The sequence below is a fragment of the Apodemus sylvaticus genome, chromosome 12 (assembly GCF_947179515.1).
Source record: "Apodemus sylvaticus chromosome 12, mApoSyl1.1, whole genome shotgun sequence".
Lineage (NCBI taxonomy): Eukaryota > Metazoa > Chordata > Mammalia > Rodentia > Muridae > Apodemus > Apodemus sylvaticus.
In genome coordinates this window covers 100,366,383-100,389,536 of record NC_067483.1, presented here as the reverse complement: position 1 = coordinate 100,389,536, position 23,154 = coordinate 100,366,383, and the positions used below count along the sequence as shown (strand labels likewise).

General features: G+C 49.0%; 1 protein-coding gene and 1 long non-coding RNA gene across 2 annotated transcripts; both read left to right on the top strand.

Annotated features, from left to right (window-relative positions):
• The first annotated feature begins 765 nt into the window (after nucleotides 1–765).
• On the top strand, nucleotides 766–11,156 carry Sertad4 (SERTA domain containing 4). Its single transcript, XM_052200750.1, has 4 exons — nucleotides 766–1,032; nucleotides 5,263–5,454; nucleotides 6,584–6,699; nucleotides 8,334–11,156. The coding sequence occupies exons 2-4, from the start codon at nucleotides 5,280–5,282 to the stop codon at nucleotides 9,159–9,161; spliced, it is 1,119 nt and encodes a 372-aa protein (XP_052056710.1). The 5' UTR covers nucleotides 766–1,032; nucleotides 5,263–5,279; the 3' UTR covers nucleotides 9,162–11,156.
• Nucleotides 11,157–14,917: 3,761 nt separating this feature from the next.
• On the top strand, nucleotides 14,918–16,334 carry LOC127697287 (uncharacterized). Its single transcript, XR_007980434.1, has 2 exons — nucleotides 14,918–15,195; nucleotides 15,738–16,334. It is a non-coding gene; the product is annotated as an uncharacterized LOC127697287 (long non-coding RNA).
• Nucleotides 16,335–23,154: the final 6,820 nt, after the last annotated feature.

The window sequence follows — 23,154 nt, the reverse complement described above, 5'->3', positions numbered from 1 at the left end:
CAAGAGGATCTCTATAAGTTCAAGGCCAGCCTGGTCTACACAGTGAGATCCAGTCTCAAAAACAAAACAACAAAAATCCACACAAAAACTAACTACAATTGAATCCACTACAGGAAGAGGGGGAAATCACTATTTGCAAAATAAAGTGACTTGAACTCCTGTCACAGCTTTTCCACCAAGGGCAGGCTTCTTTATTAGTTTTTGTTTGTTTGTTTGTTGTTTTTCTTGTAGGTTCCCCCCCCCTCACACACACACACACACACACACACACACACACACACACACACACACACACACACACACACACACACACGGGATCCGCACCCAGTAGCTGCCAGTTTACGTGGCCGCAGGATGAGTGCTGCCTTGTTATACCCAGGCTGCTGGGGAAGGGACTGAGAGGGCGGGGGAGCGCAAAGGCTCAGTCCAGCTCCGACATCTGTTTCTCATCTCTGAGTGCTGTACTGAGGGGAAGAAAGTCTTTAGCAAGGGGTGGGAAAGGAACGGATTTTTTTTTTTTAAATCACACGCGCACACACAATAAGAAAACTAAAGCAAATTTTAAAAAATAGACAAGACGTCTGGGCAGGTTGCTGTGAACGCTTCGTGCGTTACAGCCCCTGCCTCGGGCGGGCTACGCGCGTGGGGTCCGGGCTGCGGGCGGGAGCGGCCCGCGCGGCCCCGAGGGCGGAGGCGGAGCGGGGGCGGAGGCAGGGCGGGCGGGGGCGCGGCGCCCCGAGATCTGGCAGAGCAGAGGGAGGCGGGGAGCGCGCTTGTCAGGTTCCCTCTCGCCCCGGGGGCATCCATCAGAGCCCGGCTCGGAAATCCGCGGGGAAATGGCAAACAGGATTGACGGGTTTCTCGCGCTTCTTGCCAGACACAGCGGCTCATTTCCATAACCGTCTGCGGCGGTGGCGGCGGGACCTGCGGGGACCTCGGCCGCCGCGCACCGGGCCACGCCGACTGGGCCCGGGAGGCGTGGGCAGCGGCGGTCGCGCGGAGGACGGCGGCGGCTGGAGCGCGGGTCGCGCGGTAAGACCCGTGACCCCAGGGCGCGTGGGGGCGGGGAGGGTCGCGCGTGTGGCTGGGGCGCAGCTGGACACAGTGGGGCGCGGGGGCGGCGCGCGCTCTCCGGGGCCGCGCGCCCTTCCAGGGAGCCGCGGCGCGCACGAGGCGACCCGGGCGATGGGCGAAGACCCCGTAGCGTCGAGTCGGGTGTCCCCGGGTAACTGGATGGTCGGCCTAAGGCCAACAGGGTAGGGAGGAGGGTCTGCGGGGCGCAGGGATGCGCGTTCCGCTGAACAAGGCGCTGCTGCCGGAGCTGACACCTCGTGTCCCCCGCCACCTCCGCGCCCGCCCCTGCTCCCGGTTGCGGGCGGCGCTGTCCTCGTCTCACCTCCCCGCGGGCTGCCAGGCCCACGCCCCCGCCTCTACCAGCCTTCTCGGACCCGCAACTTTCCCGAGTGCCCGGCCGCAGGAGTGGGGCACCAAGGTTTACCCTAGCTCCAGCAGCGCGCACAGCGCGGGCGGCAGCAGCTCGGCGAAGGACCAGGGCAGCTGCGGGCTGGAGTGTGGCCCCGCCAGCCGCTGTGAGTCATAGCCTTGGAATCCCACCTTGGCGTGTATTTCCCATAGAAGGAAACTTGGTTTTTAGAAAGAGAGCGAATAATGATAGCCCTTATTCTTCAGAAGAGGCACTGGGCTCCAGCACCTTGGAAGACAACTTGCCTTTGTTCCCAGACACTTGGACTGTTTACTTTTCCCTGGGGCCAGCAACTGGCTGGACGGTGCCCCCAGTCCAGGAAAAGGGCTTAAGGGCAGTGACACCAGTCTCCAGGGTGCGTCTGTTTGAGTCCCTGGATAAGGGACCCGTCACACCCCTGCACCCCACCTTGGACTTGGTCTGAGAAAGCTGACCCCAAAGCTCCCAGTGGGGAACCGCTGACTGCCTTAGTCCCCCTCACACACCTGCATTCCCAACCCCCAACACCGACCCAGAACTCTTAGCCTCCTGAGACCGCAGCTGGCCATTACACTTCCCAGGGCACCACAGGGGCTTACAAAAAGCGACACCTGTCAGGTTTGGAGCATTGAAGGTTTTTGTTCTACCCACCCAACTCCTCCCTCCACCATTGGTTAAACCTGCCAAACTGTTGGGATTCTGCCTGGTACCACATGGAGTCCGTGGGTGGGGAAGTCACTTGGCTCCCCAAGACAGAGCACTGCAGTTCTCTGGATTGCAGCGGTCACCCCATGCAGTCCAGGGCTGTACTCTGTCTTCCAGCAGCCTAGAGGCGCCTTATATAAAATGCTCTGTAATTCCCAGTGTCAGGAGGAAAAAGGATGATCGTGCAGCTTTATGTCCAGTAGCCCCTGTTAGGTTCCTGGCACCCTGAGCCACAGCAGCCACTGCCTTTTAGTACCGTTATGGCTTCATTCTGGAAAACCAAATTGTATAGAAATGCACATATGAAGAGCACTCGGTGAAAACGCTCACACTTAGCTTTCAGCCTTGAGAGGGTGCTGGAAGGGCCATTCCACAGCATCACCTCAGCGGCCAGTTGCCCAGGAGCCTGAAGGCCACAAGTTACTGCAGTAACACTCACTGTTTTAATCCACTCGTTTCTGATCTTAAAACAACAAAATCTTTGTAGTATGCATCATTGTGGCTGTTTTTCATATTAACCATATAAATTTGTGAACTTGGATTCCTGGATTCCACAACAGTGGATCCATGCTAAACATGGGTGCCCACTGCTGTTAGTCCCGTGTCTCAAGAGCACCATTCTTGCCTCCCTAATTGGTTAACATCAGTGTGAGTTCCAAATAGACCAGGAAGGCTCAATTACAGATTCTCCTCCCCCCTCCCAAATAGTTCCAGCTCATTCATGTTTTATTCCAGCTCAAATAAATCACTTGCAGAACCCTGCCTCTCCCATTTAAGGTCTTGCGTGTAACAATTTTCAAACTGAAAAGAAAAACTTGAAGAAATTAGATATTATAAAAAACAAAAGAAACAACCACACTAAAAACTATCCCCACGTTTCAAGTTCAAATGCATAATGATGGAATTTCATATGTTGTAAACAATGCTAACAAATAGAAGCCCTGAGAGTCTTAACAACAGAAAAGCTACTCCCCAAGTCATTAGGACATAAACAAACTGAGTAGGGCAGAGCAGCCCAGGGCCTATTAACGTCCTATTAAGCAAAGGTAATTGCTGCCAGGAGCCCGGAGGTGCATCTCTTTCTTTAGGGATGTGGGTTTGTAAACCCTCTTTTGTTTATATGTAATAAACGGTCCACCAGGCAAGGCTTGGATCCTCAGCAGAAGAAGTGTGTCGGTCAGAAAGGGCCATGGTCTGTCTCCAGCTGTGGCATTTCTGGATACAGGTGTCTTTTAGACTATGTTAAGAAATTGGACTCTTCACTTGGTTGCAGAGTTTGACAGGAAGAGACCAAAGGGCTGGACTGAATTTGTTAAACTGATGGAGACGAAATTTCTTTGTTGATGACTGAAAGAGTAAAATAAATGACATCTCCCAGCATTTCTAGATAAAGAATTATTGTATTATTGGGAGGCTGACAGCTATGGCGGTGTGAGCTCCCCAGGGCCAGCCAGGTTCCTTTTCAGGGAGACTGGAAAGCCAGTTCACACACACACACATGCTCACACACATATGCATGCACACACACACACACACACACATCCTCTCCTGGGAAGCCAGTTCGCATACACACACACACATGCACACACACACACACACACACACATATCCTCTTCCCCTAAGCCATTTCTGACATCTCTTTGGAAAGAAAAATGGAAGTGCAGACTCTGAAGATCAAGTCAGCTATATCCTGATTCTACCCACTCATTGGAGACCCTGCCCTGTCTTCTGCAGGGCTTCAGCTGAATCCCTGAACACAGACACCTGCTGAAAGACAGTCAGCTGACAGTCTCTGCTCTGGAAGCCAGAGAACTTTGCCACCTTATTGAAGCTACATTCTCCCCTTTCTCCTGGAAGTGCATTGATGTCCTAACATGTAGGGAACAGTACTCTCCATGAGACAGTGAAAAGCTCATCCTTGCTCTAGCCAGGAGGCAAGCCTTGCTATACCACAAGGAAAATCCATCTTGAGCAAGCAAGCCAGATGCATTTCCCGTTGACAGGTTCTTAAAACACAAATGAGCCATGCAGGTCTGGATGTCCTAAAGAAACCAGAAACAGAGGTGCCAGCCAGGTCTTCCCTCTGACCTGTGGCCCCAGGATTTTCCTGCCATTGTACCTGGCTCTTTTCTCCCTGAAACATACTCTTAACACCATCTTGAGGGTCAACGTGGCCCCGTAGCCTGGATTCCACAGGGTCAGAGTCTGGGAGCATCACAGAGCATTAGAGGTTAGGCTGCTCCCTGCAGCCCTGGGGTCAGGGCTGGGAACCAAAGAGGACTATGTTGACTCTTGGAAAGTTCCTGCCATGCATCTGGCTTTGCAGTTTAAAGAGTTGCTGGCTGTGTCTGCCCAGAGCCCTGGCTCCTGTTTAATATTCTGCTGCTTGGTTGATGTTGTGCTTGGCTCCTGTGGGACTGCAACTCACGGCTGGAAACTGGAGCCAATTTTCTGTCTTCATCTCGCAGTGTTTTGACTGGAGGCAGATCCAGTTCAGGCCGATCAGGGCTGTGGAAACAACTACCGAGTGTCTGTCAGCTTCACCCTGGGAGGAGAGAGTAGGGGAAGATCCTGAGTGTAGAAGAGGAACTGGGGAGAGAGGAGAGAGGTGGAAGAGAGACTTAAACTCACCAAGTGTTGGGAGGACCCTAGGGACTTCTGCCCCTCCCCCAATTGATTAGCGGATCTCATCAAAGGGGTCTCCTAGGGGCTTCAATAGAAAATTGATTTCACCTTATTAATAGAAGGGAGGCTGAGGGTTCTGGCCCTTCTTCTTAGGGGTACATTTTAAAGGTCGGGAGGAAACTATTTGGTAGGCAGAGCAGCTGTCTGAGAGAGGCTGAGGGGATCTGAGAACAATAAGGAGAGTGGGCTCTAAAGATCCGCCCTGAAATGCAGGGCTGCTGATCTCAGTAGCTAAGCTAACAGCATCAGGAGCTTGCTAAGGTTTCCTTGGAAATATAATCAGATGGTTGGGGGGCGGGGGGAGGTAGTAAAAGTTTCTTCAAGCACAGGAAGATGCTGAGACCATCCTCAGTCTGGCTTCTAATCAGAGCGCTTTATCTATCACCCTCCCCCATCCCTTTTTTCCCCAGATCTAAGGCTGTTAGAGATGACGCTGGTTCTGTCCATGAATAGATTCTGTGAGCCCATTGTCTCAGAAGGAGCTGCTGAGATTGCCGGGTACCAAACACTATGGGAGGCTGACAACTACGGAGGTGCAAGCCCCCCGGGGCCAGCACAGGTCTCTTCTCAGGGAGACCGGGGAGCCAGCTCACAACTGGCAGGTATGACCCTTGGCCTTCTCCTTAGGAGGCTGTATCTACTCAGACCCTGGGGCCAGGCTCCTTGGGAAAACCTGTGGTCCACCTGCTGTGGATGTCCTGGAACAGCATTTTTAAAGGGACTGAAGTAGATAGATACCAAAAGTTTGAGTTCCAGCTTTTGGACCCATTGAAGCGAATGGTCATCAGGGATGTACAAGCGGTCACCGGCTCCACAGCCAGACCTCCATTCCACAGTTCATAAAGGAATCTGCCACAGCTGCAAGCTGCTTCTCTTTGTGGACCTCATGGTTGATGAGAAAATAGAATGTGTTCTTCTAGACATTAATTCTGATAGTCTCAAATAAGTTCTTCTGAGTTCTTATCCAGTGATAGGTCTGTGGATCTTCCTTCCTTCCTTCCTTCCTTCCTTCCTTCCTTCCTTCCTTCCTTCCTTTCTTTCTTTCCTTTTTTCTTTCTTTCTTTCTTCCTTCCTTCCTTTCTTTCTTTCTTTCTTTCTTTCTTTCTTTCTTTCTTTCTTTCTTTCTTTCTTTCTTTCTTTCTAAGAAACTGAAATATAAGCTTCATGAAAATCTGGTTCCTAAAAAGGTTTTAAATTCCTCAAAGGGGCCTTTGCTTTATTCATAGTTGACATGTTAAAATTTCCAGAGTGAAACATAATTTAATTACTCCAAATTTTAAACTTTATATTTAAATTTGTATTTTAAGAGAAAAAAATGTTCTACCTCTCATGTATAGGTGTGTGTTTGTTTACTAACTCTAAAGTGATTTGTGTCCGTGGTTCTGCCAACTATGTGAGGAGTCTAAGTGCTGGCATTACTTCAGATAGGTCACACCCTTCCACCCATGGATTCTGCTGTTGCCCTATGCACAGAGTTGAGATTCCAGGCACTTAGTAAATGGAGAGGGTGGGTGACACATATCCTCTAACCCTGCCTGGAAATCTTTACCCTTCCAGGCTCTCAGGACTCCGTCTGATAGCAACTATGAAGACAGGTTTGTTTTTCATCACTGCGTGCACAGACAGGGATATAGCCAAGTTATCCACTAGAGGGAAAGGAAATGAAAGTATTTTGCCTTGAGAATCTCTGGCAGGCCTTGTGTCATTTGTCTGTCTGATTTATTACTGCAGGATCACATTACAGGGGAATTCCAAATCCTATAAGCACACCCAAGGTCACATACTTCAAGAGGAAGTATGCAGAAGAGGAGGATCTTCATCCACCACTCAGCAATTGCAGCCATAAAGTAAGCTTTAAATAGTAGTTATTTTATTAACAGTTACAATACTTCATAGCACATACTTGAACCATTTCCAGACATTAAATGTTCACCCAAGCAATAGAAGAAAGCCATTTCTTTGTGGGGCCATGGGAATTGCTGTCACGTGTGTGTGTGTGTGTGTGTGTGTGTGTGTGTGTGTGACCTGCACTGGATAGTTTTATGTCAATTCGTCACAAACTAAAGTCATCTGAGAGGAGGGAACTTCAATTGAGAAGATGCCTTCATAAGATCAGGCTGTAAGCAAGCCTCTAAGGTATTTTCTTAATTAGTGATTCATGGGGGCTGGCACAGCACACTGTGGGTGGTGCCAACCATGGGCAGGTGGTCCTGGGTTCTATAAGAAAGCAGGCTGAATAAGCCATGAAGAGCAAGCCAGTAAGTAGCACCCCTCCATGGCCTCTGCATCAGCTCCTGCCTCCAGGTTCCTGCTCTGCCTGAGTTCCTGTCCTGACTTCCTTCTATGATAAACAGTGCTGTGGAAGTGTTCTTTTTGGTGGCCTTGTCCACACTCTGACGTGCCCCTTAGAGCCTGTATGTCAAATCTTTAAAAGACATGCACTGGGGCTAGAGAGATGGTTCAGCAGTTCAGAGCACTGGCTGCTCTTGCAGAGGACCTGAGTTCTGTTGCTAGCACCCATTTGGCAGCTCACAACTGAATGTAACTCCAATTCCAGGGAGTCCAGTGTCCTCTTTTGGCCTTTCACATAGTGCACAAACATGCTGGCAAGCACTCATACACAGAGAAATGATTCTCAGCCATTAAGCATGGCCCAGGCCTTAATTCCACCCAGGTGACAGAGGCAGGCAGATCTGTGCGAGTTTAAGGCTAGCTTGATCTACATAATGGGACAGCCAAGGATTTATAATAGAGAGAGCCTGTCTTAAAAAATAAATTGGTAGTAATAAGACTCTTTGCAAAATGGATGAATTGCCAGGCAGTGGTGGTGCAGCCTTTAAGACCAGCACTTGGGAGGCAGAGGCAGGTGGATTTCTGAGTTTGAGGCCAGCCTGGTCTACAGCCTGAGTTCCAGGACAGCCAGGGCTATACAGAGAAACCCTGTCTTGAAAAAAAAAAAAAAAAGCAAACAAAAAAAAAGAAAGAAAAGAAAAATGGATGCATTTAAAAACATACTGCTGTGAAATGCATGCATGAGTGTGCCTCTTCACATGGACGTGTGAAATACAGCTTAATACATTTCACCCAGAGCACCCCTCTTCACTGAGAACCAGTCAAGCTGAATCCTTCCAGGGCTGCTCAGATTACGGAGCCCTTACTGGACAACAGTTGTTAGCCTGATCTCTGACTCCCCTCCCTACCCCCAACCCCGCCCCAACAATCGCTTGGCCTGACCTCTGACCCACACAACAATTACTGGCCTGACCTCTGACAGCTCTGGTTGACTTGTCTCAGCTTCTCCTTCACTGTGACACAGAGGACTGAGCCTTCTGGCGGGGCCTCCCTCAGGTCCACACCAGTAAGTTAGGAAACAGGAGGGTTTGTTGGGGGTGTCCACAGCAATGGGGACAGCCTCTAAATGGGTGATACTGTTTTTCGAAAACTTGCATTTCCTAAGGGTTCTCCCGCCTCTGGTTTCCAGACCATCTCCGTTTTCGAGGAGCGAGCGCACATCCTTTACATGTCCTTGGAGAAGCTCAGGTTCATCGACGACCCGGAAGTGTACCTGCGAAGGTCTGTTCTCATCAACAACCTGATGAAGAGAATCCACGGGGAGATTGTCATGCAGAACAGCTGGTGCCTCCCTGCCTGCTCCCTCAGTGGCACCCCAGCCCAAGAGTGGTTTCTGGCTCAAGACTGTCCTTACCGGAAACGGCCCCGAGTGGCCAAAGAGGAGTGGGAGAAGATCCACACTTGCTGTTTTTATCAGGAGTGTGGGGGTCACTGCCTGAACCTACCCCTCTCTGTCAATGCTAGTGTTGGAAGCGCTTCAGCCGCTGCCGTGGCCTCATCCACCTCTTCCTCTTCCTCTCCATCTCCATCCACCTCCTCTTCATCCACCCCATCCTCCCCATCCTCCTCCTCTTCTTCTTCCTCCTCTTCTTCCCCTCTGCCTTTGCCTAGTTGCTCCCACCATGTGGACTTTGACATAGGCAGTGCACCTGTTTACAAGAGCCAAATACCCGCCAACGAAATCTTTGTCACTAACATTAGGTCGCTTGGTGTCCAGGAAAAGGTCAAATTCAATGATGGAAAAGTAAGTCACGAAGCCAGCAGAGACGGCGATGCCCTGGGCCAAGAACCTGTGGGGAACGACCTTGATTTTGAGTGCAAAGGCCAATTTTACGATTATTTTGAGACTGGATATAATGAGAGAAACCGTGTGAGTGAGTCTTGGAAAAAGTCTTTGAGGAAAAAGGACCTTTCCCCGAGCAACAAACTGTGCTGCAGCAGAGGGGGTAAAATGTGATGTTCCCCACTGGCACGGAAGCACGCACAGCATGATCAGTTTTTACTTTGGATTTTGTAGTTTTGTACAACAGGTAAAATCACGCAGTGAACACCACACTGGGTTGTTTCACTGCCTGGAGAGCAGATTGCACAAAACATCTGTACAGCAGGCATCCACAAGCCACTTACTAATGTGATTTTTGCCAAGGAAAGCCAACTTCAGGTTTCAAAGTATATCTTAGTTTTCTTTTTTTTTCTTTTCTTTTTTTTTTTTTTTTTTTTGGTTTTTCGAGACAGGGTTTCTCTGTGTAGCCCTGGCTGTCCTGGAACTCACTCTGTAGACCAGGCTGGCCTTGAACTCAGAAATCCCGCCTGCCTCTGCCTCCCAAGTGCTGGGATTAAAGGCGTGTGCTACCACCGCCTGGCTTAGTTTTCTTTAAAAAAAAAAAAAAATCAGTAGAGTAGACAGAAGACAACATGCCCTTGTTATATTCCCACTGCCCAAGGAGCCTGCCGCTAGTCAAGTTCAACATGTTTGCCAGTTAATTAGGTAGTTACTTGGTAAACAAATCAATATAACCAGCAGAGGTGCCTGCTTCGATGTGATACAGTATTTTTCTTTCCTGAGTAAAAGACTGGAGACAGGAAGCTAGATGAAGTGGTTTCATGAGCTGTGACATGTTTATACTGGACAGGTTGGGGCAAAAAGAAACACATCTGGCAGGATAGCAATCTAGGATCTGTGGAGACAGTTCCCTACAAGCACCTGGCTTGCCTGTGATGGGTAGTGGGTGTCTAGAGAGGTGGCATACAGAGCCATCTTTAATGGGGTGATAGGGAGGTGGCCCACAGAGCCATCTTTAATGGGGTGATAGGGAGGTGGCCCACAGAGCCATCTTTAATGGGGTGATAGGGTGGTGGCCTACAGAGCCATCTTTGATGGGGTGATAGGTGGCATATAGGGCCATCTTGGGTGCCTTACTTTATCTTAATTTTTGCCGGTGTGAAAATTAAAGATGAATCAGAGTTACAGCAGGGATTTGATAAAACACAGGGTGGATCCATGCAGTTTTGGAAGCTTGACTTTGAACTCTCAGTTCAACTTTCGAGTTACCCTCCTCCCTTTTCCTTTGTTTATGATGCCCAGTGGCTGTGGGCCTGATGTTTTGGGTAGAGATGGAGATGACAATGGGGAAGGCCATCAGGAACCGAGAAGGCGGCCTGGGTTCTCCATGGCAACGAGGGGTTGCTGGGTCTGGGCTCTCCCAGCTTTGGGCTGTTTTGTTTCCTTGTCCAGTGACATTCACAGCCCGTGGCATGCGTTTATATTTTGACCTGTTTTTGCATCATTTCATGCGTTTAGACTCTTAAGAGCATGTGGTTTCTATATACGACTTTTGCTGTTGATTGAGAAGCACAATGTTAATAGATTATGTGGTGATCAATGCGTTTTATCTTAAAGAATGTAAAGGTTTGTAGGTTGCAGAACGTTATTTTGGAGAAATGGGGTTCTCAAGTCATTGATACTGTGTAATTGGCCAACAACTACCCAACAATACCTTGAATTTGCACATTGGCAAGTGTCCTCAGTGGTACTCCAGAACAGTCCCACCAGCTCCTCAAGAACTACTCCCATCTCCATGGCCAAGGATTGGTCTAAGTGACTTGGGTCTCTTAAAACAATTATTTACAGGGACCAAATGCCAAAAGGAAGAAATAGGTAAGTTCTCCCACTTTCTCCAAGATGAAGCTTTTTAATTATTGCTATTAATATTAAATAGGTCTCATTCATACAGTGTATGAGTAGATCATTTGGGCAATTGTCCACAAGGACCAATTTTTAAAAGATGTTCCCATGTTATGGCTGAATAGTCTAGTAATGTCTCGTCCTTTATTTTCAATATTTGATGAACATTTTGGTGTTGAAAATTTAGCTGATAGATGCTTGTACATGACTGTGTTGTAACATAGTGAGGTTTTCTTGATATATATTTATTAAAATGATAAAAATTCATTATGTTCTTTTTTTACAAATGTCATTGTAGTGGCTATTTCTCTTTTACATGTTTTTCTGTATTAAAATGAAACAAAAAACCTTCAAAATGTCTAGAAGCAGTAGATGGTGACCACACAGGTGTTTAAGTTAGGAGTGAGCCTGGTCCTGAACCATAGGTGATTGCTTTGTGAGATGTCAGATCACGAAGGTGACCCATCTGTAGGCAGTTTTAGCAGCCAGTGGATTAACAGTAGCATCCCCTTCCATCCTGCATCCATCCATGTTTCTTAGAAGCTAATGTTTTACTTGATGAAGAGGAAGGTCTAGTCGAAAGGAAAGGAAGTCGTCAAACATATCAACTGGTCAGCATTTCCAGACAGCGTGATCATGGTGTGTTCATCCTGTGTTATTTGGAGGGCTTTAAGACAAGATCTTACTACGTAGCTCAGGCTAACCCAAGTCCCTCAGGCTCCTGCCTCTGCCTCCCAAGTATCTATCTCAGATACTGACACCCAGTTGGAATTTTTGACAGTGCTCACCTGAGCAGGCCCGTGCATCTGCTTAGCAGAACCTGGTAGAATCATCCCTCTTCGTCTCCAGGGTTTCGTTTCTAGGACATTTCCAGAATACCAAAAGAAACTTTTTCTAAAATAAACACACAAGAAGCCTTCTGCAGGCATCCAGATTATAGAAATGTCTTGTCATCAGTGTCTGTGTGAGTGCTTCCTGTGTGGCTCTGGATACTCAGGCTGTGGCATCTACCCACGCAGCACTAGTAGCTGTCTCCAGTGGCCAAGGCACTACCATAGTGAACCCTTCCTCTGGGTTCCTTGTGAGGCTTAGCCACCCTCCTACGGGAAGAACCTGGATGGTGTGACAGGAAGGTCAATCTCTCTAGCTTAATTGGTGAGCTCCAGGCCACGGAAAGACCCTGTCTCAAAAAACGGGGGAAAAAACAAAAAAAAAAAAAAAAACCGCGACAGTTTCTGAAGCACAATGCTTGAGGCTGACCTCTGGTCTTCATCTGCCCAGGCATGCATGTGGACACACACACCCATCGACCCGTGTGTGCACCTGCACACACTTGAACACAGGCATGAGAACACAAATTCATTGAAAAACAACAACCAAATAACCCAAGTGTTCCTGGGCTCTTCGATCAGAAGAGTATTTACTTGTCTAACATGCATATGGCTCTGGGTTCAGCCCCCATCACTTCATGGACAACATCATTCACACACCTCTAATTCCAGATTACAGGGAGGTGGGGAGAGAGGAAGAGAAGTCCAACTGCATAGCAAGTATGGTAGTGTGAAGCCAGCCTGGGATACGAGACCTGGTCTAAAAAACCCTGCTCCCTAACATCAGCTCCCAACAGTTTCTGCTGCATGTTTGTAATCCAGTCATCATTTCTGTCCCTTACCTTCCAGCTGTGGGTAATTGTAGAAGCTGATCTGACAAATGAACTGTCTGCCCAACTATCTATCTTTCCTTCTTTCTTTTTTTTTTTTTTAAAGATTTGTTTAATGTATATGAGCACACTGTAGCTGTCTTCAGACACACGAGGAGAGGGCATCAGTTCTCATTATGGATGGTTGTGAGCCACCATGTGGTTTCTGGGATTTGAACTTAGGACCTTCAGAAGAGCAGTCAGTGCTCTTAACCACTGAGCCATCTCTCCAGCCCCTTTCCTTCTTTCTATCTGTCTATCTATCTATCTATCTATCTATCTATCTATCTATCCAGAGTCTCCCTAGGGAGCCCTGGCTTGAACTCAGAGATCCGCCTGCTTCTACTTCCCAAGTGCTAGGTTTAAATGCATGTGCCACCCATACCCAACTACCACCCACTCTTATAACCCTGTTACCTGCACTACACTTTGAAATTGTCTTAGGGATAGGATGCAGGGACCAGGAACATGGCAGAAAAGTTAAAATTCAGAAATCTCCATTCAGTAACCACCAGTAGTTAGTGAAGCCTCTTTGATGTGATCTTCCAAAGCAATAGAGACTTAGAAGGTCCAACATGCTAGTTTGTCACACAAGAGCTGGGTATCAGGAGCCATGCTGGAAGCAGACTCCAGTGAAGCACGGCCAGTCAGAAAACTGTGGCATATACAACTGCACCAGCTGCTCCCATCCTGACAACCAGAACAGAAATCTTAAAGGAGACCTGGGCACCAGGAGATACCAACATCAGGGCTACACAGCACACAAGGTGGCAAGTTTCTTCCACTGAAGTTAGGTCTATGTCTCTCATGCAACTGAAAGCAGACAAGGGAATGAGTTGCTCAAGTCCATGTTTATGACAGACCTTTGAATGAACTTATAGTTAAGGTTACCATATATCTGTTAATCTTGCTAGGTTTCTGCAAAGCCAAGGGTCAGTATGGTGATGCCATGATAGAACAATCCAGTAAAGAGAACAATGAAATTAGTATTAGATTAAAAAAAAAGAAGCTATGATGTATGACTTTCCATCTTAAGATCGCTGTGCATGTGCGCTCTCTCCCTCTCTCTCTCTCTCTCTCTCTCTCTCTCTCTCTCTCTCTCTCTCTCTGTGTGTGTGTGTGTGTGTATGTGTGTGTACATGTGTATGCAGCTGCTCTTATACAGGCAATCTACAGACATAACTAAAGTTATCTTTCCCCAATCACTCCATTATTTTTGAGGCGGAGTCTTCACTGAATTTGAAGCTCCCTGGTGGGCCTGACTGGCTGGTGAGCTCCAGGGCTCCTCCCGTGTCTCCCCAGTGGTGGGGATATAGGCATGTGTCACCATGCCTGGCTGTTACATGGGTGCTAAGGACAGAGCTCAGGCCTTATGGTTGTGCAGTAAGCACATTGCTGACGAAATTGTCACCAAAGATCCTCTGATTTTTGAGTGGCATCTCTCTCTGAACCTGGAGCTTCCCATTTCAGCTCGATGGGCTGGCCAGCAAGCCCTGGGATCCTCCTGTTTACACCATCTCCCAGCACTAGTATTACAGGTACAAGAGCCATACCTGGCTCTTGACATGGGAGCTGGCTGGGTAGACCCTCATGCTTTTCTCCTTTCCCCAGCCCCATTGCTGTGATCTGCTTCTCTGATTTACAACAAATGCATTTGTGATCTCACCATCTTACAAAGCCAGCTGTTGCTTTCTGGGAGTTACAGTCGCATCCTGTGAGCAAGGTGTATTTTCTTCACATTCCAAAAAAACAAAAACAAACAAACAAAAAAAAACCTTTCTGTTTGAAGTGATGCTCCATGACCTGTTGTTGTGTATTAGTGGGAGAATGGGAGAACTCACTTAGGAAAAGTACTTGCAAAGATTAAGTTATGAGCACTTGAGTCTCGCATCCTGCCATGAAGTGCATCAGCAAGTTAGTTTAATAAAACATGCTGTTTAAAATAGCCTGTAATTTCCTGTCTCTGCATTTCCCTTCAGTATCTGTGACGGGCTGCAGAACGATGACTAAACAGGGAACTCACACAGCCTTGTCTGCTGCTGGCCGCAAACCTCTGCAAGCCACTGCAGCTTTTATAAACAGCTCTCTTCTGGGTTGACTGTTGGTGTGTTTGCTTGTTTTTTTCTCTTCATGTTGATCCAATTTGTTAATTTTGAAGACACAAACCGCTCATTCGTAGCTTGAAACACCTGCTTTTGACCACAGTGGAACTGATAAAAACACATGAAGATGAATGAACCTATTCTCCTGCAATTTCCCATTTCTCGGTCTTATTTTTTCACCTATTTGCATGATTTAAAGTGACAAAAATCTGACTGGATGCTTTCTTACTTTGGGGCAGGGAGAACTCTACATGGTCTATAACTGTGACAGCTGTGAAGAGCAGGGGCAGGGGTCAGCTTTGTAGGGCAGGACCAAAGGAGCAAGCACCCTTTAGCTCATGCTGCCCAGGCTAGACTGGCCTCCTTCCAGGCCATTCCAGGGGAACTGCTGGGTCTAAACCTCAGACATGTGATGGCTGTCACTTGAAGCCAGCACAGATGCTTCTGGACACTTCTGAGGGTGCCTTCCGAGGTGACTCTGCAACTCTGTTTTTCTTGCCATGAGGTACAGGGTGGTGGTGGTGGTGGTGGTGGTGGTGGTGGTGGTGGTGGTGGATTATTCTGAAAGGACCTAATAAGACATTCACACATCTCTGCAAGAAGTTGAGAAAACCAGACTTTTCTGTGTTCCCAATAGTAAGGTAACGACAAAAGACACGTTTTCCCTTTGTCAAATCTCAGAAGACAGGAAAAACATCGGAAGACTGAGTTTTCTTACTTGCCTTCCTTTTTCAGAGCTGGAAAAGTATCTTGTGTTATGCTCCAAGCCTGTAGATACCGCAAACCTCTCAGTGCTGAGATGGACGCCTTGCCCCAAGATACCTTTCCACTCTGTTCAGGCAGGGACTGGCTTGTAGGCTTGTAATAAAGCTGTCTTGACGTGAAGGCTTCCATAGACTTGTGTGCTTGAATGTTTGGCCCATAGGGCGTGGCACTATTAGGAGATGTGGACTTGGAAGGTAGCGTGTCACTGTAGGGGTGGGCTTTGAGGTATCAGATGCTTAAGTCCGGGCTCAGTGGCTCACAGTTCACTCCTGCTGCCTGCAGATCAAGATGTAGAACTCTCAGCTCCTCCAGCACAGAGCGAGTTCTAAGACAGCCAGGCTTAGACAGAGAAGGAAACCATCAGACACAGAAAGCTGGTGAAGATGTAACTGAGCAAGGGACGTGTTCCAGCCCCAGCCAGCAGCAGAACTTGGCAGCTTCAGCCACGTGGTTCTGGCTTTAGAGTCAAGGACAGAAGAAAGGGGTTATAGAGTCTACCTTCTATGACTAAGGAAAGGCACACAGGCCAGGTGTGTGTCGGAGGTGTCCCTGCATGGAGGCCTAGAGAGACCATTGCATGAAGCTATGAACGTGAAGCCTGGATTGTAATGGGAAGCCCAAGAGGTTGGAAATACCAGAACCTCAGGATACCTGAAGAGGAGAACTGCTAATGGGGTCGAACCAGCTAAAGAGAAAGAAGTGTGCTGCAGTCAATACAGTTGAACGCAACCGATCTAAAGAGCACCTTGACTGCAAACATGGCAATGAAGAGTTTGGAGTTTGCCCAGCTGGTTTTCAGTCTTGCTTTGGTCCATTATCTTCTCACTGTGCTCTCTTTCTTCCCCTTTGCAACAATAAAGTATATTCTGTGCCATTTTATGTTGGAAGTATGTGGTCTGCTTTTCTATATTGATTTTACAAAGGGATTGCAGTTAAGAGATTGCACAAATCTCAGAAGAGACTTTCAACTTTTAAACAGAACAGGGTTGAGATTCTGATCGTCTATGGGGACTTTTGAAGTTGGACTGAATGCATTTTTTTTTTTTTTTGCATTATGTTATGGCTACACAACTATGGGGGCCAGGGAGTGAAAAGTGGTGGTTTGAATAGGAACAGCCTGTTTAGACTCGTGTGTTTGAATGCTTGGCCATAGGGAGTAACACTATTATGAGGTGTGGTATTGTTGGAGGAAGTATGTCACTGTAGGGGCAGGCTTTGAGGTATTAGATACTTAAGGCTAGGTTCAGTGGCTCATGGTTCACTCCTGCTGCCTGCAGATCAAGATGTAGAACTCTCAGCTCCTTCTCCAGCACCATGTCTGCCTGCACGCTGTCATGCTTCCAGCCATGATGATAATGGACTAAACCTGAACTATAAGCCAGTCCCAATTAAATGCTTTTCTTTATAACAGTCGCCATGGTCATAGAGTCTCTTCACAGCAATGAAACCTGAAGAAGGAGGAAAGGGCCTGACAGCCTAGATGCAGGGCCAACAAGCCAGCCTCATGTTCCAGTGGTGACACGCCCCTCACAGTGTTGTCCAGGCTATTACAGTGCATAGTGTATTGTTACATACACAGTTGGTGACTCCGTCAAAGTACCTAGGTAAACCCCTATACCAGAAGCAGGACTGATGTCGATGTTGTGGTCTCTCAGGTGTGTGCATTAGGGATGTGTGTGATGAATGAGTCTCCCAAGGCTTCGTTGTCCCCAAATTCCCTGCAGGCAGGCTCTGAAAGGACCAGAGGACTCTCATGTTGTAATGTCTGGGTTCTCTACAGTGAGCTTGAAGATGGCTGTCCCAGGATGTTAAGATAGCTGTGGAAGTCGTTGTTATTCCTGAGATGCGACATCGAATATTTCAGAAGCTTATGAATCATGAAGTTCCTAAAAACAGCTGCATGGGCAAAGCTGTGTCAGAGTTCTTTTCCTTGGGCTGGAATTAAATCACCTCTGGGTTAACACAGTTATCACGAAAGGAGAAGAAACTGGCTACGAGGGGGAATGCATTATCCTTAATAAATGCAGTTTGTTTTGAAGACAGAACCATTTAGAACACTGGCTGTGTGCAGGGGATAAGAGGTGTCCCTTACAAGGGAAAAGATACAATCTTCTAACTCATCAGTTGTTACATAATTTCCAAAGTTCAGGATTGGTTGTGTTACCACAGTGAAGGGTTAGTTCCTTTAAACACAGTCTATTCAGGGGAAGAAAAATCCTACCAAATCATGGTGGTAAGTTAACATTTTTAGATGATTTAAACCCAGTCCTCCTGTGTGCCTTGCAGGAGAGATGAAAGCAGCGTTTGGAACAGTGAGAACTCTGAAGCCCCGCCCTATGACAAAGGAACTAAGATATTTTCTGCACTGTTTTTTACTGTTGTTTGGTTTTGTTTTCCTTTTTGAGACAGTCTCTGTGGCCCAGACTAGAACTCAGTATGCATCTGAGAATAGCCTTGAACTTCTGATCCTCCCACCTCTACCTCTCCTGGGATTACAGGCATGCACCACCACACCTGGTTGTGGTTTCTGCCATGCTGAGAATCCCACTGAGCAACACTGCAACACCGTGTTTTCTACTTCTAAGAGGGAAGTTTCAATCGCAGATCAAGTGCTCCCTACTTCAGAGTCTCATCCCTTTTTGGTGTTTCATCTTCAAACTCAGCCCAACTGATGGCTTCAGGATAGATGTATGCCATTCATAAAATCACATTTCACCTCTGTGTGTCTCAACTGTATAGTTTTCCCAAGGTGCCTCTCTCGGTGCTTGATGATTGGTAGGACCTGGGAACAAAAAACGGAGGTCCTGTAACTGGAGGGTGGGAAGCAACCATCAGAGTTTAATGCCGGAGTCTCCAGTGCCGAGTCATGGTAGCCCTGGGACTTCTCAGCATCAGGAGAGATCTCCCCTCGCACAACCAGCCCCAGGAATGACATGAGGAATACCTGCTGTTTGTGTCTGCTGAGAGTCATTAGGAGCCAGAACACCAGACAGTCAGTGGCAGATTTTCCTGGGGAGTAGTACAGATATGCCTGTCCATCAACAAGCCAAGGAAACAATTTGTCCCAGGAATTGTCCAGCTTGTTGACCAGTGGGTTTGTTGGAGTTAGTTTACAGGGACATAGGTGGTTCAGGCAGACCTCTGACTAAATGTTTCACCCTGTCAGCCTTCTACCTCGTAGCTGCTTTGACACACATGAAGGCTATGTGCAGCTGGGGGCCAAGGATGGCTGGAGTCTCCGATGAGGATCTGCTGGCTTTGCTTTCCTCAAGGGAATGTCATAGGTGGATCTTTGTGTGTCTGCTGAGGGTGACAGAAGCCAGGGATTGAGGATGCCAGATAAAGGAAACTCTTAGCTTGCCCAGGGACACCAGGCTGGCCATCTCCAAGCTCTTGCTTCTCACAGTTTGGAAAACCAACAGCTGAAGAAAAAAAGACCTATTTTTCCATGGCTATAATTCAAACCAGTCAGAGCCTGCTGCCAGCTTGGTCTTCACTGGCTTTAGCCAAGATGGTTACACACAATGGGGGTGGCATGGGTCACTGTCTGGAAGTTGTCACTGAAGAAAGAATCCTAAAGCAACCCCTGGTCATTTGTCCATCTGAGGGTTTAGTGACGGAATAAGTAGATATGCACTCAGATGACCCTTGGCATAGAAGTTGTAAGAATTCATTCACAACTCCAGTTATTATATATCTAAGCTTAACTCAGTCGTTCTAGTATCTTCTAACCTGTTTTCCCCCACCGTTGTGTGTGTGTGTGTGTGTGTTGTGTGTGCGCGCGCCTGCACATGCTTGTACTGCCCACGACTGTTCTCCTCTCCTGGAACTACATTCCTGCAGGCAGATTTGCTGTTCAATACGTTACCCCCGTCCTCCCCTGGCCCATTAGCCCTGCACACCAGGAGCCAGTCAGGCTTGTAGCGCTGCTCCTGGCACTAGAGTTCCTTCGCCTCTCTACGCCATGCAGGCGGGGGACCCTGAGCCTCTTCCTCATGTTTATGCGTAATAAAATAGCCCACGTTCCCTCTGCAGCTTTATGAAGACAGTCGTTGCAGCTGTGACTGTAACTGGATTTTTTCTTACCAGCTAAGATTATGGTCCCATAACCCAATTAGTGTCATTTGGTGGTGGTCCAAGTGCCTCTCCTGCCCGGGTTTTAATTTGGGGATCCCCAGAGGCTGTACTCCACATCTGTAGCAGGCCTGCTCCTTCTCTCCCGGAATGGTTTATGGCGGGATTAGTTGTGTGGTCTGGAAGCGGCTGTCCTCTTTCATCCTCACGGCTCCGGAGCCGCCCAGAAGCCTTTTACTTTCCATCCAGCCCTGGCACCTAGAGGGCAGGCAGTCCTGGCGACTGGAAAGCATCAGAGCTCGCCCCGCAGGCCTCGGAGGCACGGTCTCGCTGGCAGGGGGTTGAGGGTGGGGGAGGTGCTGCTCGCCCCGCAGCGTTCACTCAGCAGGACGAGCCCGCCCCATCCACACAGGGCGCAGGGTCCGCCCCGCCCCCACTCATGGGCTGGCAAGGGCTGGCGGGGCTCCGGGCGCCCATTGTGCAGGCAGCTGGCACCAGCTGGGAAGGGAATTAACATAACAAAGAGCCGGAGCTAGCGCCGTGCGGCCGGGCGGGGGCTCTGCGGAGCGCCCCGGGCTGGAGGAGCGCGCAGTCGCCGGCTGTCGCGCACCCGGGCAGCAGGCCTCGCGAGGCGCTTACAGTGGGCGCAGGAGTATGTCCCTGACGCGTGTGCTTGTGCGAGCATGAGGGTGCGCACCTGCCTGGGACTGCTTCCCCTGGCCTGGGATGCTGATGCCCCTGCCTCACCTGCAGAGGTGGGACACTCACCCGCTCAGCATCCTAAACTCAGCTTAGCGTCCAAGTTGGCCTTCTTACAAACGCAATCCTTTTAACTTTGATCGCCCGTTCTCAGCGGGGTCCACACCTCCGAACCGCCAGGGGAACTTTCCCCAGGCCTGGCCTCACTCTAGACTCCAGACCTTTTTGCTTGGCGGAGGCCCCCAACGTTGTTGACAGAAGCGTCAGCAATGGTTCTATCTTTTCCGGGCTGGACATCCCCGGGCACGCCCTGACCCGGACCATGGACCTGAGCGAGAGGCCAGGGTCCGGCCGGGAGCCTTCGAGTTTGAGGCCTTAGAGCTTGGCCTTCGTCTCCCCTGGCTCGGGGGTCAAGGACACATTCCTGCTTAATGTTTCTGTTTCAAGTTTCCGACTGGACAGCTTCACCTCGCTTATTGCTAAAAGCCCATGGGAAGAAAGCTGTCGTGATGGGAAAGCTCAACTGAACTATAGGAAGACGGATGGGCAGACAGATAAAAAACAAATCGCTATGTTTAGACTACTGCCAGGCCTCCGAGGCCTTTGGAGGTCTTCTGTGGTGACTGTAAGGAGTCAGGCTCAGCAGGACCCAGATACACTCGGCCCCTTTCGCTCGACCTTGGTGACCCCCTCTTCGCGGGTCCCAGACCCATCTAAACCCCATCTTCCCATGGGGTTTGGACAAAAGGGCGAGCCTTCCATAGGCCTCCCGCAGCTGTGGCAGCTGGGTGGTCCCAGGAAGGTGGGGAGCAGGGGAGGAAGCGCTGTGGCGGGAACCTTGGCTCCTAGAACTGATCGGCGCCTCCGCGGTCACTTGGCTGCATGATTGCTCCTGGCTGGAGGGGGGGGGGGGAAGGGGTCCATGGACACTGCCGCAGGCTGGCTGAGAGTCTCCTTACAGGAAGGAGAGTGACTGAGATCAGCTGTCCGGCTTTGTCATCTCGATGCTGATGCCCGGTTCTCAGAATGCGTCCCAGATGCCTTCCTTCGAATGCTTCCAAGGGGGCTTGGGCCCCTGAGGCCACCACCCAGGACCACGTTCCCTCTTCACCGCTGGGATGTAGGCTCAGGGTGGTTAGTGACTCAGCAGAGTTCATTACAGTTCAAGTAGCTAGATCAGGCAGAGCTCAGAGAAAGCTGGGTGTTAACTTCCCTGGACCTGTTTTACCTCATAAGCCCCTAGCCTAAGGTATCTGACAGTCCTGCAAAGGGGAGAAGGTGGCACCGCTGGACCTCAGCCTGAGAAGCACCCTGTCTGAGTTCAGCAGGCAGTTAGGTGACCTGGTTGCTTTGCAGGGACTTGGTATTGGCTACTGTTGTTGAGTTCAGAATTCTCACAGGTCCTAACCACTGTGTTTATTCTCAATAAATGGTTTCTTAATAATCGTTTTAATTAGCAAAAAGGCTGTCTTATTAAAGCTAATTAAAGGCAATTTGGGAACCTTATTTTCATACAATCATAAAATTAGAGCAACAAGAGGCTAGAGAGATGGGGCTGCTTCCATGCTGAGGGTGCATGGAAAAGCTGGCAATGACCCTAATCCCAAGGCAGGCCTGAGGGGCAGGGATGCCCAGCCTATAAACTGAGTGTAGCCTTGGACAGTATGGAGGACCAGCAACAGGAGCAATCCTCTGTCCATAACTTCCAAGAGGCATCTCAGAAACATCTAACCTACCCACCTCTCCTCTTCATCCTCACCCACCCCACCCACCCCATCCCACCCCACCCACCCCATCCCACCCCACCCACCCCACCCCTCTCTTCTCCATTTCCTCCCTGCACTGTCTGCCCTCTCCAGAGGACATCTTAATCTTTACATGAGGAAGAAGATACTCTCTTCCTCCCTCGACCATGGTACCAGCTACAGATTCCCTCACTCTTGCGCAGAGATAGTCTCTGTCCTGCATCCCTTCCCACCATTGTGGGGTGACTGACTGTGCTGTGTCATACATAAACTTCCCAGGTGCATGGAACCTCTTGGACTTGGCTTTGTGTTCTCCAAACTTTGGCCTAGGTTTCTTGCCAAACCAAACCTTCTGATTACTGTGGGGACTTCCATGTCCCTCCCCACTAACCTCAGCCCTGGCCTCACCTTTGCTCTTTATGTAGCCTGGGATAACCCCCCCCCCCACACACACACACACCTCATCTCCCTTCCCCACTTCTCACACACTCACTATCACCACCACCACTCTGTCTTTCCCTGTCTGTCTCTCTGTCTGTCTGTCTGTCTCTCTCTCTCTCACACACACATATACACACACCACCACCACCACCACCACCATCACTTCCTCTTTTCCTGTCTGCCTGCCTTCCTGCCTGCCTGCCTGCCTGCCTGTCTGTCTGTCTGTCTGTCTTTCTGTCTCTCTCACACATACACTCTCACACATACACACACCACTCCCTCTTTTCCTGTCTGTCTGTCTGCCTGCCTTCCTGCCTGCCTGCCTGTCTGTCTGTCTGTCTTTCTGTCTCTCTCACACATACACTCTCACACATACACACACCACTCCCTCTTTTCCTGTCTGTCTGTCTGTCTGTCTGTCTGCCTGCCTGCCTGTCTGTCTTTCTGTCTCTCTCACACATACACTCTCACACATATACACACCACCACCACTCCCTCTTTTCCTGTCTGTCTGCTTTTCTATCTCTCTCTCACACATACACTCTCACACATATACTACTACTACTACCACTATCACTACCACTCCCTCTCTTCTCTTCTCTCTCCCTCCCTCCATCCCTCCTTTCTCTCCCCCCTCTCTCACACACACACAAACACACTCACACACCACTCCCTCTTACATATCTTACAGAGCTTTCTACCATCTCTATAGTTGTGTCTGATGATCTAATGCTAGAGTC